This window comes from Pygocentrus nattereri, chromosome 18, assembly GCF_015220715.1.
Source record: "Pygocentrus nattereri isolate fPygNat1 chromosome 18, fPygNat1.pri, whole genome shotgun sequence".
NCBI classification, from domain to species: Eukaryota; Metazoa; Chordata; class Actinopteri; order Characiformes; family Serrasalmidae; genus Pygocentrus; species Pygocentrus nattereri.
This window is the reverse complement of record NC_051228.1, coordinates 26976465-26995208: the sequence shown is the minus strand read 5'-3', so window position 1 is coordinate 26995208 and position 18744 is coordinate 26976465. Positions and strand designations below refer to the sequence as shown.

General features: G+C 38.3%; 2 protein-coding genes across 2 annotated transcripts; one reads left to right on the top strand and one right to left on the bottom strand.

Annotated features, from left to right (window-relative positions):
- Window positions 1-498: 498 nt before the first annotated feature.
- enoph1 (enolase-phosphatase 1) lies at window positions 499-9554 on the top strand. The gene is made up of 6 exons (XM_017719774.2): window positions 499-778; window positions 891-992; window positions 2199-2401; window positions 4418-4550; window positions 4649-4772; window positions 6969-9554. Exons 1-6 carry the CDS (start codon window positions 695-697, stop codon window positions 7106-7108), a joined length of 786 nt encoding a protein of 261 aa, XP_017575263.1. The 5' UTR covers window positions 499-694; the 3' UTR covers window positions 7109-9554.
- Window positions 9103-18702, bottom strand: tmem150c (transmembrane protein 150C). The gene is made up of 9 exons (XM_017719773.2): window positions 16009-18702; window positions 15129-15180; window positions 14922-15015; window positions 14113-14166; window positions 13984-14016; window positions 13826-13893; window positions 12585-12712; window positions 12239-12416; window positions 9103-10928 (listed from the first exon to the last, which is right to left on the bottom strand). Exons 3-9 carry the CDS (start codon window positions 14993-14995, stop codon window positions 10720-10722), a joined length of 744 nt encoding a protein of 247 aa, XP_017575262.1. The 5' UTR covers window positions 14996-15015; window positions 15129-15180; window positions 16009-18702; the 3' UTR covers window positions 9103-10719.
- Between the last annotated feature and the right edge of the window lie 42 nt (window positions 18703-18744).

Sequence of the window (18744 nt, the reverse complement as noted above, 5' to 3'; positions counted from 1 at the left end):
CAATATCTGCGCAACCTGGTTGCACCACAACGGTCGCATACGGTTGCCAGATTTGTAATTAATAAACTCTGCTTAAAATCAGTTTATCCGAGATTTGCAGATTTTCGTATACATTAAGTTAGAAAGGCAAATGTTTCTTTACGTTTGAAAGGCATATTTAATGAAAAAAAAATATTTTTGCAGGATGTATTTGAACATTGCACTACTTGTTGGGGAATTTAAAGCGCCTTCTGTAAGTGAGTAAATAAATAAACAAACACACAAATATACATTAATGGACGCTATATGGTATATGGTAAGTGAAATGGTTTAAAGTTGTGGTGTAAATAAAAATTGATTGAATGATTTGAATAATATTTTGAAAGGAACACATTTGAAAATCTGAATCTGTCCAGTTCAGTTTTTCTCTTGTCGGCAGGATACTGTTCTAACCCATTTACTGCTGCAACTAGACCACCAGAGAAATCAGTCGCTAGAGTGACCGTTGGAGAGTTTTGTGGCTGTTAACTGGCAACCCGTTGACTGAGCCATGTGTTAGCAGCGCTTCGTTAGCTGGCTAGTGTGCGTTGACTGGGCTGTTTTTGTTTAAACTGTTCTCACTTCTCTGACGGTTAGTAACCTCAACAGCATCCTTGTGTACAGATTTGCTACTGAAAACTGCTGTGGCGAAACGTCTTATTTGCCATTTGAAAAAATGGCAACGATTTCAGTCCCAGAGAACGTTAGCGTCTTTCTGCTGGATATTGAAGGAACCACGACCCCTATCACATTCGTGAAGGTAGGAATGTCTGTGTACGCCCGCTGGTAAAACAGCTTTTAGACCTTCATTTAGGTAACGGTTACTGAGGAAGTATGAGAAAATCACGTGCTAACGTTGCTTTTACATGCAGGACGTGTTATTTCCATACATCCGAGAGCATTTGGAAGACTACCTGTCAGCGCATTGGGAGGAGGATGAGTGCAAGCAGGATGTGCATCTCCTAAAGAAACAGGTCACTTAGCCTACAGCAGTATGGTCTGCACTGCAGCTTTCTCTAAGGCTGTTAAACGCTGTGATTTCTAGACAGCTTATACTTAATACAGTGCTAAATGAGATTTTTCAGAATACCTGCATAGTTCAGTTTTTAAGATGTAAACAAAGTCATTCAGGGTGGTCTGATGTGAAATGGTGCATGGCAGAGAAACTTACTGACTCACAGTGGTGTTGACAAGAATAGTGGCAGATGCACAACACGGATATAGTCGATTTGTTATTTATATTACGTTTATCACTAATAAAAATGTCTGAAAACAAGATTTCTTTCAGTACTGTTTTTCCTAACAGTGCTCTGCATGCACCAGTTTGCCTCAAATTAATGAAAAAAAGCCTTTTAGGCCAGTACCTTCATAAAACATCCAACAAACAAGGTCTCAGGCATTTGGCATCATATTCGTAACTATTTCTTATAATATCCATGAGATAGCTTTCAGAGGTAATAAACTCTTCGGACATCTGGTTCCTATCACTGCCACTATGAGCAGTTCTGACTCTGTACATTTCTCTTGAACAGAACAGTTTTCATCAAAATCACACTGAGGGACTGTTTACATCGTAATGATTTATTTTTACAGAAATTTTGAAACATCAGTGAAATTCCCCTTTAACATGATTACTGCACAGTGTAACGTGTGGTGTATATTTTCCCGTATGTTTTTTTGTCTGAAGGCAAGTTGAACTGGAAAAGTGCAACCTGTGAATTAAGGGATTACTAACTTTATAAAGAACTTTGTAAGTTAAGGTTATCCTATTCCCTTGGTTCTGCAATTTTCTTCAGGGGCCTGATGGTCTGCATTTTTCTGTTTTTATTTATATATATAGTGTTTTATATATATAGTGTTCTACAGTATTTCTTTAATAATTTATAATATTTTAGCTTCATATTACATTTTTGTAGTTTTGTCTTCTAGTAATTGTTAGTAGTGGTGCAGATTTCTGTTGTAAACTATAGTGGCGTTCAAATGTGCAAATGTAAATGTAGAAATCCCTGTAGTATCTCTATAACGGGTCATTTTCATAAGAGAAGCTGGCTAGTTCATCCATTATACCCTAGAGCCTCCACCATGCTGACGGTGATGCATTATTATTCAGAGATTAGGCTGTCGTCATGCAGTCACCTGATTCAGCTTCATTTCACTGAAACATGTGGCCCTGTCTCCAGGCTGAGGAAGACTTAAAACAGAACAGAGCATGCCCAGTTCATACCGTGGACCAGACTGTGCACACAGATGAAGAGAAAGCTATCCGGGAGGTTGTGGATAACGTCCTGTGGCAGATGGCTGCGGACCGGAAAACCACTGCACTGAAACAGTTGCAAGGCCACATGTGGAGAGCAGCCTATGCTGCAGGGAAGATCAAAGGAGAGTAAGTACAGAGGATCCAGTTCTTTACTACTCCTTACAAACTGTTTACAGATTAATAAAAGTACAGAAAGACTGAAATGCATAACACACAGAAATTGATTGTATAACTGGTATTGGCCAAATGAATTGATGTTACCCAAATGCGTCATTGTGTCAGATTAAATTTATGCTTGCATTAGTGATGGACGATTTTCACAATGAATTTGGTCCATTCGAATTAATGCTTTCACACAATGTTAGAAATGTAACAATTGAGATTTTGTGTTGTTTGAATTGAATTTACATTGTTTATACTTTAATTAAAATACCAATAAATTCAAATTTTCAAGATGTACGAAAAACGACGCCTCTCTGTTGTGCATGGTAGAAAAAAAAAACATGCACACATTCCAAGATGCAAGACACTTCAATATTTGCACAATTTAATAATTATAGGTGGTGCTGTTACTATTTTTGTACTTCTGCAGTCTTTTAAATTAAAGTACAATAAAGAAGTGGTGTCTTTATTCAGTGGCATTGAATGCAAGAACCAAAAAAAATTGGAATCGACAGTCATTAATAAATTAGAAAATAATCGAGATTTTACTTTTTGCAGTATTGCCCAGCTCTAGTTTGCATTGCCAAAATTAAATTAATAAATTAATTCCAAGTACTGCTACTTTATCCTAACAGAGTACAAACAACATTACTAAGAAAAGTCTGGGCACCCCTCCACAGGGGTAAAAGTACCCCCCCCCCCCCCCCCCCCACATGATTCAAATGTGTTCATCAGTTCCACAAATGTGAAATGTGCTACATCAACTTAAGTAAGTTAATGAAGTACTTCTATGCAGTAAGTAAGTAGTAAGCCTGTTGTTTCATTCATTTCATTAATTTAAAGCAAACATCCACATTTGAATAATGTAAATTTAAAACAACCTTTAAGCAAACCATCTTTTTAATGTGGTGAAATTACATGTTTTGTTATTTTGTTTGTGAAATACCTCTATGAAGAACACAATTATACATGTTGTTTCGCTCCTTTACTGTTTATTTTCTGAATTTAACATCTGGGGGGCACAATAAGCACATTGTATATATTTATGTTTACATTTTGCAGCCTAATAATCCATCATGCCTGACTAATAGCTCAGTTGGAATAGAATACGCTGTGTAAACACCTCAATCTGAATGACTAGTCCGATTGAGGTCATTTAGAATACAGTTTCTATCTGATTGAACGAGGTGGGTAGTCCTGTAAATGATCCTTTAATAGAAGAGTGATAGCTGTGTAAATGCCTGTATCTGATTACATTCCCAATATGAAAGTTTAAGGACGTTCTGCCATGTCTGTTCATGTCATAGCAAAAGTTTAGTGTTGGAAAATCTTTGACACATCCATTTTTTGGGACTAGTATGTTACCTTGTGCCTAACATATTAGCTCTAAAACTAATAGGGTGCTATAAAGCACAACTTCTGTTGGAAATATTGTTATATTAAAATATCAAATATTGAATGTATTGAATTAACATATTAATAAAAAACACATTTTCAACCACTGCTTATTTGTACTGGTACGAAAAATGTATCATATTGAAACAAATAATATATATTTTTGAATTGTTCCATCCCGTCACACGGTATTCCAAACATTTAATGACAAAGAAACCACATTTCCAAAAAGGAATCTTACCATTTATTTAGTTTTATATATTGTGAACCATATTTTTCTATTTCAAAACAATCTGATGCACCTAGCAAGTGACATACATTGTAGTTAAATGTTTTGCTGTCTGTCACTGCCGCTAAAAGGTAAATAAATAAAGTAAAAGTCAGTATTATTGTCTGACGCCAATACCACTATAGCAGGATAGATGATGTATAGCCCAGCACTGTTATGTAAATTATTATTTGTGTAGCAATGAGCTGAGAAAAACAAACAGAAAATGATTATCATATGAGTCCATGCATGGGTGTTTTGTAGATAAGAGGTTGTTTAAGTGGATTAAATACTAACTGCTGTGCCTGTGTTTTCAGAGTGTACCAAGATGTGGTTCCTGCTATTAGACGATGGAGGCGACATGGTCTTAAAGTCTACATTTACTCCTCAGGAAGCATAGAAGCTCAGAAGCTGCTGTTTGGTTATTCAGTTGAAGGTGATCTATTAGATGTAAGTTTTGATTTCACGGCTTTTAAGGTTTTGGTAAAGTGTTACAAAAAGGTTGTTAGTTCTTAGTATTTAAACATCTTTTTCAATCTTTCCTACAGCTTTTTGATGGTCACTTTGACACTAATGTTGGTGCCAAAGTGGAGAGTAAAAGCTATGAAAGGATTGCAGAGAGGATTGGCTGCTCACCAGAAGACATTATGTTCTTAACAGATGTCACACGAGGTGGGTGTGCACTGGCTGAACTGGTTGTATGTTATACCAGTTTGTAAGCTGGCTGTCTATTGCTAATAAGGTCCAATAAAAATTGCATAAAGAAGGAAAGGAAGCATCCTATAATTTAATTAGTGATGCCACTCTTTAGTGTTTTACATAAGTAGTTTTATATTTAAGAGACACAGAAATTTTATATGCAAAACATCTATTATTCAGTTCACAGTGCTTTAGAATCTAAATGCTGAGGGTTTGAAAATGCATCGATGCTCTGTGATGCCTCAGTCTGAAGATCTATATTCAACTGCGTTAACTTTTAACGTTTAACTTAAATCTAATCTTAATCTGCGTTAACGTTTAACTTAAATCTATTATACAGGGAGATTCACTCGAAAGAGGCCCCGAATATTCTGTTGTAACTCCTGTTAGGATGAAGCAATCTGAACCAAAAAAATACGATATACACCTTTTACGTATGTAAAATACCACATGAAGGGGTATGGGGGTATGCACCCGGAAGTTGCATAGGGAGGTTAAACTTCGCAACTCCTGTGTCGGAGCAATGAGGTAGGCACCACACAGCTCCATATACTGAGGAGTACATTGCATGTTGTTTTGTTCAGATTGCTTCATCCTAGAAAGTTATTACAGAATATATTGGTCTCTTTCAAGTGAACCTCCCTGTAGTTGATCATAATAGTATTAATTAAGGTAAAACAATATTCAGTAAAGCCTGCGATGGACTGGCGACCTGCCAAGGGTGTAGCCTTCTGCCCGATGACCGCCGGGATAGGCTCCAGCAACCGCGACCCTGAGGGAGAAGCGGCTTAGAAAATGGAGGGATGGATGGAATATTCCATAAAGTGTTTTTGGCTAAAAATAAAATTCTGGGCCTGTTGTTTTTGTTTGTGTTCCACTACTATGTAAATATAATGGTTTTCATCCAGTGGGTTGTGGTGGTACTGCTGGGGGACCTTTTTTTAATCGCAAAATTTTGTTACAAAAGAGAGGTATTTAACAAAATGTACTTTTAAATCTGACAGATTATTCATGTGTTTAGTTATTGGTAAAAAATATTTAGGTCAAACTCGTTGATTGGCCTGGTAAAATGTGTGACCTAACCAACAAGACCTAATCTTTTATCCTCAGTGATGAAGGGAAGTTTTCTACTTTTATGGTCACTTGTGTGGGTGTTAGTTGTTCCCTCAGCAATCTTAATGCATTGTCAAAAATAGCTCTTAAATCATACCAAAATAATTGTATCATATTTAATTTGAATAATTTTCCAGTATTAATAGGAATAGGAATAGATTAAGACATGTTTGAGTTGAATAATGGTATGAAAAGCATAATTCAAATTAATGTAGTGTTTTTAGAACTGCAATTAGTTATCAGTCATTATTTATTGATTTACTATATTATAATTATGTATTATTGTTGTTCTTAATTTTCTTTTGTACTACTGCATAAGCTGTGCATATTTATTTTTGATTTTTTTGATAACGTTTAAGTAAACTTACTAGTAAAAGGTAATAATAACATTGCTGATAAATTTTCATTTTCAAACCAAGTAACATAAATACAGGGGATTGTGCCCAGTCTGGCTGCACCTGTAATCAGTGATGAGCAGAGCAAACCTTTTAGCTACCATCATAAAAATAAAGACATTTTTGTTACACTCTAGTTAGTGAATGGGTGATTGGTGAAGATATTTAAGGTACTAAAAATGCTTTTTTACCAGAGCACACCATAAACTTATCTACGTCAGCTTGATCGCCTGCTGCTGCTTGGATAGCTAGCTAGCTAAAACGACCCCTTTCCCTTTAGACATAAATACAATTCAGAGCATTCATACTGAGAGCTATCCAGAGCAGTAGGAAACATATGGACTGCACCTGAAGTTAAGATCAATATTGTCACCTTAAATCAGATAATAAGTAATGGAGTCTTTGTTCCTATCACTGACAACTTGCTACTGGAAACTAAACTAGTGTGACCACACATTCTCTTTATGAGGACATGTCCTCTTTTTGGGGCCTAAAATCACATCCAGATTCTCATTTCACCTGGTTTTCTGATCCTAGCAGAATACTCTAATACCAAATAACTGTGTAATCTGTACCCACTGCACCATGTCATATGAGAGCCTGAGGGTGGCAGCTGTTATGCTTAGCACATGACTGAGTGTTGATATTCTCCATGTTACAGAGGCAAAGGCAGCAGAGGACGCCGGGCTGAATGTGGTCGTGGTGGTGCGGCCAGGCAACATGGAGCTGACTGAAGAGGAGAGGACCCATTATAAAATCGTCACAACTTTTAGCCAGCTGGAACTCACTGGACGCGCTTGACAGACCAGAACTGAAGAGTGTTTGTCTGCAGCACTCCTCTAGTGGACTTCAGGAGAACAGGAGGTGTGGCACTACACCATTGTTGTAGCCCGCCACATGCGCTAAATCAAGATGTTATGCACCAAGTACCAAGTGCATTATCATTTTACTGACTGAACTTCCAAGGTGCTTGCCTTTGGGTTTTTTTTTGTTTGTTTGTTTTTTTTTTTGTTATTACACAACAAACACATTTAAGTTGGTATATAATATTCCATTATTCCATGTGGGTGTTTCGTATGCAGTAAAGCAGTGTTGATGTGTAATTTATGTTTATTAATTATGAAAGGGCACATGGGTCATGTTGTATTTTCAGCAGTATTAGTATTTGTTGGTAGCCATTCAGATTATAGTAACTGCATCTATCCCTCCATACTCAAGTGTTATTCCATACTTTTTATTAGAAAGGGGTGCAATGTGGAAAAATTCACATGTACTTTTACTTTTAGAGAGGGTGTACAAAACAATGAAAACACCACTCATGCTCATCGGCCAGTTTATCAGGTACGTTTACCATATAGGGGTACATACAGTTACCATCATTCATTCACCATCCCCCTCTACCCCATCTATCAGTGGCAAGGGCCCACAATAGGACCACCATTCACTGGATTTAATTGGGTGGTAATTGGACAGTTCTTGGACAATTCTTAGCACGGTGGTAAAGCTGACGTGGTGGTGAGATACTGGCTTGACTGTAGACACGGCAGTGTTACTGGAGTTTTTAGACACTGTCTACACTAACTTTCTACTCTGTTTTATACATTGTGTTAGTGTACTTTGTAGATTAAATTAGAGAAGATGGCTCATCTGTTGCTGCACCGTTTATGTTAGCCATCCTCTAGTCCTTTAGCTCCACTGTTGGCTAGTTATTTTTGATTGGTAGACTATTCTCAACCCAGCAGTGACATTGACGCGTTTAAAATCTCTAGCAGCACTGCTGTATCTGATACCCCTGTAACTCTTACTACCATGCCAGTGTTGCTACTCTGCTGAGCAGTAATTTCTGACCAGAGGTGGTCATATGGATGTCCTTTTTCTTTGATGGAGGGTGATCCAGCTGATTATGCAGCAACTAATGTGCTACAGTCTACTGTAAAACTAGTTAGTTAGTGTAACTATATGGTGGATGTTTGTGATAAAATGGCCTGTGAGTATTTCATATGGTGTTTCTTTTGTACTTATACACGCCCCATACAGTCATATGCAAAAGTTTTGTTGATTTTCTAAGTGAAAATAATTTAACACGTCCTGTATGGGGAACACACATATGGCATTTTTCTACAAGTTGTAGTGTACACATTCTGTTTCTTAGCCAAGTATTAAAAATGTAAGAAAATGTAAAATATGCTTTAACTTCTACACAAGTTACATTTTATATTTATTTCTAATACGTTAAAGTCAGCAAAGAAACAGTAATTGTACATAATAATGTGCAGAAGTGTGTTCTCTGTAGGTTATGTGTACTTCAGCAAAATCAACAAAACGTAATTTGAACAGGGGTGCCCAAGCTTTTGCATACAACTGTATATACATCAGTTCTATCACATTGTAACTACAACTTAGATTATACTGAAGGAGGAAATCAAGCATTTCTAATGTTCAAACCGGAGAATTCGTTTTTTTTATTTCCTTCCCCCCAAAGATGGCTAAACTTTGCCAAAACAAGATGGGCATAGAATGATACAACAAGCAAAGTAAATATGTGTTACAAAAAACATTTTTGGATGAGGCTACAGTTGAGTGAAGCTGGAGCAAATAATAGCCTTATTAATGCATGTGACCACCTTCAAAGCTATCAGGTCTCAACTGAGTGTAACACTAATAGAACAACCCATGTATTTGGAGTCAGTATGATCCACCATGGTGTGACATCTTAAGCTTGAACTTATTTTTGTCGACTGTCCTTCAACTGTAAACAGAAGAAAGTCATAAAGATATCAAAAAGCAGACACAGGTTAAGTCTAACAGAATGCAGCTTTAATGAAACACAGTTCATACCTTGAAAAACACTGTAAATGATCAGTTATGTCAGACATATTCTGCATTGTTATGACTGAACATTTTTTCATCTAGATATAAAATGTGCCATTTGTGAAAAGAATTAGGATTGTTTGATATTGTATACTGAAAAGTGAGTTGATGTTTCAGACAAACAATTCAATACAGAGTACAGAACCTGCCTTGCCGTTATTCTTGGTCTCTTTACTATATATATAATGTTGCCTTCAAGTGCTGTTGGAAATACTGGTATTACAAGTTGTGTTTCCATGAATGCCACCACAATGTAGTAGGACTTTTCTGTAAGCCATAACTTTGAGTTTATGGGTGTCGTTAAAAAAATTCGTAACTGTAAACCTGTTTCAGGTACTCAGCAGCTACGCATGAACACCGCAGACATTTTTACTCTCATCTGTATTCAAAAAGACAGCTATAAACATAAGCTGTGATTCAAACCCTAACCCTAACCCTAACCCTTGATAAACATTTAACGATAAAGCAAAATAAAATGCAGTTCATCTTGTTTCTGATCACTTGACTACTTAGGTCATACTTACGATATCTAAAATCATAAGAGCTCCCAAGAGGAGCACTTGAAGGCAGCAGTCCAGTCTGATCTCATGTCCTTTACAGTATTTTTTGTCTATTCACATGCTTGATAATCTTTACTTGCAGTATATGGCCAAAAGTATGTTGACCCTTGACCATCACACTTGTATAAGCTTGTTGGACATCCTATTCCAAAAGCATGGACAGTAATATGGTTGCCCATATCCCCAAACCCAGAGTTCCTCCATACTAAATATATCACACCTTGTGTTTATGGACAGCTATGCTAAGTACAAGAAGGCCCTTCTCCAAACTGATGCCACAAACATGGAAGCAATATAATTGTCAAAAGTGTCTTTGCATACTGTAGCATTAACTTACTCTTCATTGGAACTAAGGGATCAGCCTGATCCTGAGCCCATCTCCTGAAGAATAACCTCAGATCATTATCCCTCCTCCACCAAACTTTACCATTGTCATTATGCATTCCAGGTAGTTAGCCTTCTCCTTGCATCCACCAAAGCAAGATTCATCCATCAGACTGCCAGGTCTAGCAGGACAGACATTTCATGATCTTGTGGCAAAGGTGGCTTCCTATGACAGTGCCACATTTAAAGTCACTGAGCTCTCGAGTATCACCCATTCTACTGCCATTGCTTATTTATGGAGATTTTTAACAAGTGCATAAAGTACATAGCCATACAATGCATGTGACTGAAACACTTGAGCTCAATGATTAGCAGGGGTGTCCACATACTCTTGACCATATAATGTATATATACTCATGTATGTCACTTCACATTACCTGACTCCTGGAATACAAAAACTCACTGTGACTCAAAAAATGGTGTCTATTCACCTCTTGTGCTTTTTGTTGCCAAGTCTACCTATACATTGTCATAATAAAAAAGAACACTCACAGACCACTCCGGAGACATTACATTCAACATACATGCATTAGTGGAAATGGATGAATATTGTTAGTTGTAGGACTAAATCCTGTTAAAAATGAGACAGAAATAGTCCTATAGCTGGTCAGACTGGTACTCTGAAACCTCAGAGAAGCTCTCAGACAGGCTCAGTGGAGGGTCCTGGTCATCACTGCACACAATCTCAAAGTGGTAGTGGCGGAACTCGATAGCAAAGGTGCCCAGAAATGCCAGAAAGAACATGACCAGTGCCCACTGTGCCCGGGCAGCATGCATGTGCAGACGTTGTGCCATTAGGGCAAAGTCTGTGGTACTGTGTCAAGGTTCTACACCTGAACTCATACAGCAGGCAGTTAGCAGGGGATGACATTTACTTACTGATTTTAAAAATATGGACCTTTAACCTTTTCATATTGTAAAGTTTATTTTTCTGCACATCCAAGCTAATAACCTTTTATCTTTAAAAGTGCATGTGTTTTGTAAGGTGCTGACTGCATAAACAAAAAATATGAGGGCTAATGTGGGGTAAGAGTGAAGAAGGTGCATTAAAGCACATTTACTTCTGACACAATATACTGCTACCTGAATGTATCCATATATATCTGTACGTTTCTCAGAGCCTGTATAAATACTGAACCGCCTTTTATGAAAATACATGCAGGTTACAAAGCACTGAAAAGTTAACACATTCAGTTGCTGCTTTTCTGACTCTAATGGTCACTTTGCCAGACTTAAATTAAGCTTGGTTATTAAAAATAAAGGTGCCCAAAAGGGTTCTTTGCACAATGCAGTAGAACAAGGGTGCACTACTCTGGTCCTGGAGGGCAAGTGTCTAGCAGATTTTAGAGGTCTCCCTCCTGAAACACACCCACAAAACATGACAATTAACAGATGACTGCAGTGTGCGGGTAAATAACCAAACTCTGTTAGACACTGGCCCTCCAGGACTGGAGTTGTGCACTCCTGCCACAGAAGATCCACCATTAGTTCCCAAAAAACTTTCAGCGGATGATTCTTTGGCGAACCCTGTTTGAAAAGATGTGTGAGCATGAAGAAGCATAGTTTAACGAACCTCTAGATAATGTGAAGGTTCTAGAAAGAACCCTTAAATTGGAGCAGAAGGTTCTTTAAACCTAGAAAGGTTCTTCAAACATCACACATCTCTTTTGTGGTCATTCAATGACGCTGCTCAAAAACTACTTTTACCTTGTTTTTTTTTTAATACACACCAAAAAAGATGGTTGTTCAAGGGTTCTTTAGTAAAAACGCTCAAAGAATCCTTTCCATGATTGAATGGTTCTATGTTTTATGTAAAAACTTTTTGAAAAGACTTCTATATAGCACCCAACAGAATCCTTGTTGGTGCTATATAGATCCATCTTCAGCACATTTTCCATCAATCTGAAGAAACCTTTCACAAACGCAAAGGGATCTTTGAGTGTTTGTGGTTCTATAGAGAACCATTTTCTTTACTAAAAAACCCTTGAACATTTTTTTAAGATTGTAGGTTTACTGTGAAATCAGAAAAATGACCTTTAGTTTTGTTTATTTTAACACTTCAAAGGGCACAGTGGTGTTGTGTCTCGCGCAGGCATGCTGGACGTGTTAAGGATACAAAGCAGCATGCAGGACGTGACTGCTCCAGACAACAGGAAACGAGGAATGCCAGCTCGTCTGCCTTCATTGCGCAAGTTGACCTTTAGGGTCATGAAAGACTGGACCCAACAGAACAGTGTGCCTAGTCCAAAGGTCATGGAGGTGCCAATATTGTGGAGCTCCTCATCATTTGACAGCTAAATAATAGTGAGCAAAATCATCCAGAGCATAAAAAGTCTAAATTCTTACAAAGCCATTTTTACTCTGCATTGCTGATTACTGTGGCTTAACAAATCTGACTTAAGCGTAAGGCACAGAGACACTACAATAACCAAAGCTCAAGTAATTGTTCCGAAAACATGTACCTGGAAATTCCCAACCAAAGTCATACCAAAGCAGGCCAAGGACAGAGCTACCAGACTGCCAATGTTGAGCCAGGGTTTGTGCACCCTTGGCTTAAGCTGCAGGTATCTGAGAACCCCAAGGATGAAGCCTGGAAAAGCAATGATTCAGCATAATGTTAATTAAATACCATAATTACAGCAATGTTTATAAGCAAACACAATCAACCTAGTCCACACTCTTCACTTTGATGGGTGCAGAAGCCATCTTACTGGCACAAAACAGCTGCTGCTGTTTTATGTTGGTTTTGTTTGTGTTTATGTTTTTAATGTTTTTCCACTGGCCATGGATGATTCTACACTGCAGCTATGAGGTTCCCCTGCTTGGCTGTCTGAGCAACTTTACATTGTAGCCTGGAGGCTCCCCCAGGTGGGCCATCTGACCGACTCGACATCGTGGCTACAAGGCTTCTTGGGTTGGCTGTCTGAGGGATTGCATTGCAGCTGCAGGGCTCCCCAGTCCGGCTACTTGAGCAACTACATCGTGGCTAGGAGGCTCCCCGGGCCATCCGCCTGAGCAACTCTGGCTTCCTACAACTTTCTGGCAAGGCTTCCTGACCTGACCACATGAGTGACTCTACCTCTTGGCTAGAGTCCCCTTGGGCCAGATGCCTTATCAACTCTAGATTGTGGCCATGAGGCCTCCCATGCTGAGAGGGACTTTCCCACAAGATTTTTTCCAAGCCAGGGCCTCTACGTTGTGGTGTGCAGAGATTTCCCAGTGCAAGCTGGTGAACTGTGTGTGTGTGTGTTGTGGATTGTTTTATTTATGATTAACTGTGTATTTCCTTACTGTTATACAGCATCCTTGGGTTTGAGAAAAGGGCTTTATAAATGTAACATATTATTATTATTAAGACTATTATTAGTAGTAGTAATAATAAATTAATAACTTTTTCTAATGCTCTGAACACTCTTAAAATTGAAGGTGCCAAAGAGGATCTTTGGAGTGGTGCTATAAAAGAACACTTTTGGTCATTTTAAGAATATTTTATGTTTTATGATTCTATATAGCACCAAAAAAGGTTCCAATACAAGTTACAAGCCATAGAAACTTTTTTTATGGTACTTCATAGAACCACTTATGCTAATGTTTAATAGAGAACCTTTTAATTCTCATTAACTATGGTACATTACAAATATTAATATATACAATTATTGACATGAATAAAACAAAATCCACATTCACAATTCATTAGTCATACCCACAAAAGCTGCCATGTTCATGACTTGGCTAAAAACACAGCTGGCGGGTGGAGCATCGCCTGCAATGCTAAAAGATACAACATTAAGGTGTTACGTCATGGCTTTCAATCAGAATTCAACCTAAACATCAATAAATAGTTGTATTATTTAGCTGTACCTAATATATGGAGGAGACTTCGACACTGATCTCCTGAGAAAAAACAAATCCGTTTGAAGCAGACGGATAATAATGTAATATAAAATGACTGAGGTAAGATGTAACAACTGATATAAAACTGTGACTTACTTGTATTCAGAGCTGAGTGGGGTGATTTTATCATCCTCAACTGCTATGAAATATCTGTTTTCAACATAAAAGAATGATTTATTTATCAGTATACCGTGTTGCCAGATACCATCCTTTATTTAATTTCTACTTTAAACAGCCATTAGGTACAACTTACTGTAAGTAAGTTTTTGTATTAATTATTAAAAATTATTAAAAGATTAGAAGATTTCACTCCTAACAATTGTGCAAGACCTGGTGGACCACGAAAGCTGCCCTCTCAGATACACAGCACATCACTGAGAGAGAGAGAAAGCTCCATTCTGTTTTTCAAAATGTTTCTGTCCATCTTTCAATTCTGAGAGGACAACTCAACGGATTTGTGGCTGTAAAGAAGCCCTCAATGAGAAAAGGAAACAGATAAAATAGATCAAACACATAAGCAGCTGGTGATGTCAGAACAACAGACTGACCACCCCAGAGTCCTGAGGCCAACATCACTGAATGGATTTGGGATTAATTGGGTAGCAAGAAGCAGAAAAGGCAACCAACATTTAAGACTGAACTTTCCTCAGGAAGCTGTAATAAAGGCAAATAGTGAGCAAGCTAAATAATGAAAACTTGGATATTAAATATTTTTTGCTACTTAATGTACTTAATGTCCATTAAGTACATTAAGTAGCAAAAAATATTTAATATCCAATATATCCGCCTCTGACTGTAAATTAAATAAACAAAGAGTGGTCTCTGACTTTTACACAGCAGTTTATCTCCACAGTGCAGGCTGTAATTACATCCCTGTTAGACAGTAAAAGGTTTTAAGTACTCACACAACCCACAAGCCTGCTGCTGTGAAGAATGAAAACATAATAGGGAGAAACGTCCATGGGCTGCACTTCCTCATGTCTCCTAATGAATCTTTCTCTGAAACATAAGGCATTGTTATTTTGGAGGCTACAATCACAAAGATACTGTAATGACCTGACCCTAAGTACAGCACAAGCACAAATAATAAGAGAAACAGTTATAAAAAATACCTGCCAAGCCTCAAGACAGTCGAGGGTCCCCTGTGCTTAGGGTGGGATCAGTCTGGAAAGACAAAGAAATGGGGTGTCTGAGGGTGTCTTGCCATTTCTATGTTGTGTTTACAGATGCTGCACTTGTTGCACTGGCTTTATATTTTTTTTAAATATGCTTCTATTCTCACATCCACCACTCTGCCAACAAGAGACCTTTAGGAAAACAGTGGGGGGAATTCAGCACCTCTTGGCTGGACAGCTCCAGTGAAGCTACAATATACCCAAATGTATGAATGGCACGTTTATGCTTGTGTATTGGATCCTCCACACATATTGGCCATGCATCCAAATGAATTAGCACTGTGCCTTTAGCATTACTGCCTACAGCCGTGGTAAATAAAACAAGTATGGGTTCGTTGTCATTTTGCCAGATGTAACTTTCACTAGATTGTATCACTCAGCCGTGGGAATTATTCCTAAATATAGCTTAAAACCTCTGGCTATTCATTCGTGTACCATAACGGCTTCCTTTCATTTTCTCAAGACCTGAAACGACTCGCGATAAAAAGCTAAATCCTATTTTAAGTGACTCACATCCCATCATTATTCATGTTTAATATACAGCGCTGCCATGCACAGACACACGTTCCCTCTATAAAATAAAGTGCAGACGCCAATGCAATGTTAACCTTACAGCCTACTGAAATAGGCATAACCATTTCTCAGTGAAGCTGCCAGACAAGCCAAGACAAGGAAGTCTCAGTCGGGCTCCTCCGGATGTTTCATTGTTTGCAATAGGTCTTAAAATGGAGGCTCGCCATGCACGTCTCTCCCATTTGAATCGGTTTCCCATCCAGAATAAACTACTTCCCGAACTCTTAGCACGGAAAATCTGTACCTCGTTTTCGGCCCGCTCCTGTCTGGTCTGTATTCTTCGTACCCTCCTCATTTCATGAAGACCTCCTCTCCGTGTTGCTGAAAGAAAAAGCCCCGTCGTGCAGATTCCCTCAACGTGTGGACCGCGGGGGGCGACCCAGGCATGTTCTACTGGCGGTGGGACTGGGATTAGCATTTAGCCAACATGCCTGGGCCCGTTCGTTCCTTCTCTGTGGGGATTTATCAAGAGGACTTTTGCACCGAGTTGGCTTCTTATTCGATTTTCCGTTCCACCTTAAATGGTTCCCGTCAAAAGCGCCTAAAATGTGACTGCTGCACCGTTTAAGGTGGAACGGAAGCCTCCGGTTGGAGAATGGAATCGACTTTAAACTGGACAGTAGAAGTGAATATCAATTTCCACACAATATTATGTAGAATATCCAAAGCTATTCCTGATATTTGCTGGCTGTGATTTTCCTTGTATATTTTTATTTTAACCAGATTTTAACGCATTCCCCGTGTTTGGAATAAGTGTTTGGGACTATGTGCTTCCACAGTTGTGGAATATACAGCATTCCTACGTTCCCATGTTTGTGTTTACTTTGTTTCAGTTTTACTGAATTTTTATCTGCACCCCTTTTGGTTTTATTATACATGGTAATTATTATTAAATTGGCTTGGTTGCTTTTCTTTTGCTGCTCTTCTTAATCTCTTCTTCTTATTATTATAAGCTAAATAAAATGTTCTCTATCCCGTAGTTTCTGAGTTACAACAATAAAACCTTGCCGGACCATAGGACCTATACTTGACTAGGTTGCTTGCGCTTTTCTAAGCAATCTGACGTATGTTTTTTTGTCAAACATTAAATGTTCAAAGAATTTTTTTCCCATAGGAAATTTGGGACATTCAAACTAACTGCCAGTGATGTCACACTGCACATCTCTCACACAGACACTCATACACAGTCCACACAGATTCACATGCTTACAGCCTAATACAGCAATAACAGCACAAAGAATGGGTTTAAGGTGCCACTGCATTTGAGCTAGCATTGAATTTAAGAAGGCAGTGTATTAAAGTAACAGTGGCTTTAAGCAAGCAGTGGTTTTAGGATAGCAGTGTATTTAAAGTTGCAATGAATTTAAGCTAGCAAGAGATTTAAGGTGACATTAAATGCAAGATGGCACGGAATTTAAGGCATCTGGATTTAAGGTCGCACGAGATTTAAGACGGCACTGGATTCAAGGTGGCAGTAAATTTAAGGTGGCAGTGGATAGAAAATTGCACTGGAATTAGGAAGACAATGAATTTAAGGGAGCAGTGGATTTAAGGTTGCAATAAATTTAAGGCAGCATGAGATTTAAGGTAGCGATGGATTTAAGGTGGCAGTGGATTTAAGGAGGCATTTGATTTAACATGCCAGTGTATTTAATAACATAGCAAACACCGAGCAACACCTTATCAACCACCTTGGATACCGTAGCAACTGCCGCAACATCTAAGCAACACATCAGCAACCGTTATCAGTCTTGCATCATTTTAACATTTAGTTAACATAATTAGCTGGCTTTTTAGACCCGATTTAAAGATCGGAAACCTTTCTTGTTGTTTTTTCTCCAAAGAACCACTTTTAATCCATCCATCCATCCATCCATCCATCCATTCATCCATCCATTCATCCATCTATGTAGGTGTGATCAATATGAAATGTAACCAGTTTTAGCACCTGAAGGAGTTAAAAATGCTGAAAGTTGATACAATTGGCTGATTTTTTCATGTTTTAAAATTACATAATTATATACAGCATTTCATGTTTATCCGTTAAACTTGGTCATTTTTATGGCTAGCATGTACATCGATGTGTTTTACAGAAACTGCATGTCCTATTTAAATGACAGCGAACACTAACTGAAGGAGACCACCAGGGATGTCCACTTATTTGACTCCTGCCTTTGGAATCGATGTTCTCGACTCTTCTACCACTCTTAACACCAAGAGAGCCGGTGAAAAGGGATATAGTGGAGATTAAACCATCATAAATGTAGTTTAGCCACATGTTAGAGAAACTACAGATTATATGATGAAAAATCTGCTTATTCCACGGCGAGGTGAACTCGGGGTGATGCACTGAGAAAATCCAGTTTTTTAATTTGGCTTCTTATTGGACTTTTCCAGTCCAGCTTAAAGTAATGCAGCAGGTACCTTAACAGCATGTAACAGAATGTACCTGCAGCGCTATTTAAGGCGGAATGGAAATTTGAACAAGAAGCTGGGAAACAAGGAGCAAATCTCAGATTCATTCCCTTTTACAAAACCTGGTAAAATGTATTTGGTATTTGTTTCCTCTTTCCTTGATATTGTTTTATTGTGAGCAATCCTGAAGAAAATGAACAGCTACGGTTCAGGACAGACCGAAAAGGTTTCTGTGAGCAGAGTTTGCGCTCACAGCTGCTAATTAAACAAACTCACAGTACTCCGACTCACTCTCTCTACTGATTTACACTGGCCTCCGTCACTTGTCCCTTGAGCCAATTACAATTAAAAACACGAGTCGACTCCAAAAGCTTCGAGAGTCTTTTGCCAAGAGTCGCCCACCTTCCAGAGGCGCTGGAGTCGAGGAATCGATTCTTTTGCAATCGACTCTATCACTACAGGTATTTTATTAAGCAAATTAAGTAGCACAAGGCAGAGCAGCTTATTATAAACATGATTTTCTTTAATTAAAAAATGGTGCCTCGATCGCATTCAAAAGCGAAGG

What these genes read in the sequence shown, in the direction of transcription:
- enoph1 (XM_017719774.2), top strand. Translation starts at nt 695, where the DNA reads ATGGCAACGATTTCAGTCCCAGAGAACGTTAGCGTCTTTCTGCTGGAT. An exon ending in TGCATCTCCTAAAGAAACAG is followed by an intron (nt 993 to 2,198) that starts GTCACTTAGCCT and finishes CCCTGTCTCCAG; the next exon opens with GCTGAGGAAGACTTAAAACA. An exon ending in TTGAAGGTGATCTATTAGAT is followed by an intron (nt 4,551 to 4,648) that starts GTAAGTTTTGAT and finishes TCTTTCCTACAG; the next exon opens with CTTTTTGATGGTCACTTTGA.
- tmem150c (XM_017719773.2), bottom strand. Translation starts at nt 14,995, where the DNA reads ATGAGGAAGTGCAGCCCATGGACGTTTCTCCCTATTATGTTTTCATTC. An exon ending in GCAGCAGGCTTGTGGGTTGT is followed by an intron (nt 14,167 to 14,921) that starts GTGAGTACTTAA and finishes TGTTGAAAACAG; the next exon opens with ATATTTCATAGCAGTTGAGG. An exon ending in CACGTCCTGCATGCTGCTTT is followed by an intron (nt 10,929 to 12,238) that starts GTATCCTTAACA and finishes ACAGTACCACAG; the next exon opens with ACTTTGCCCTAATGGCACAA.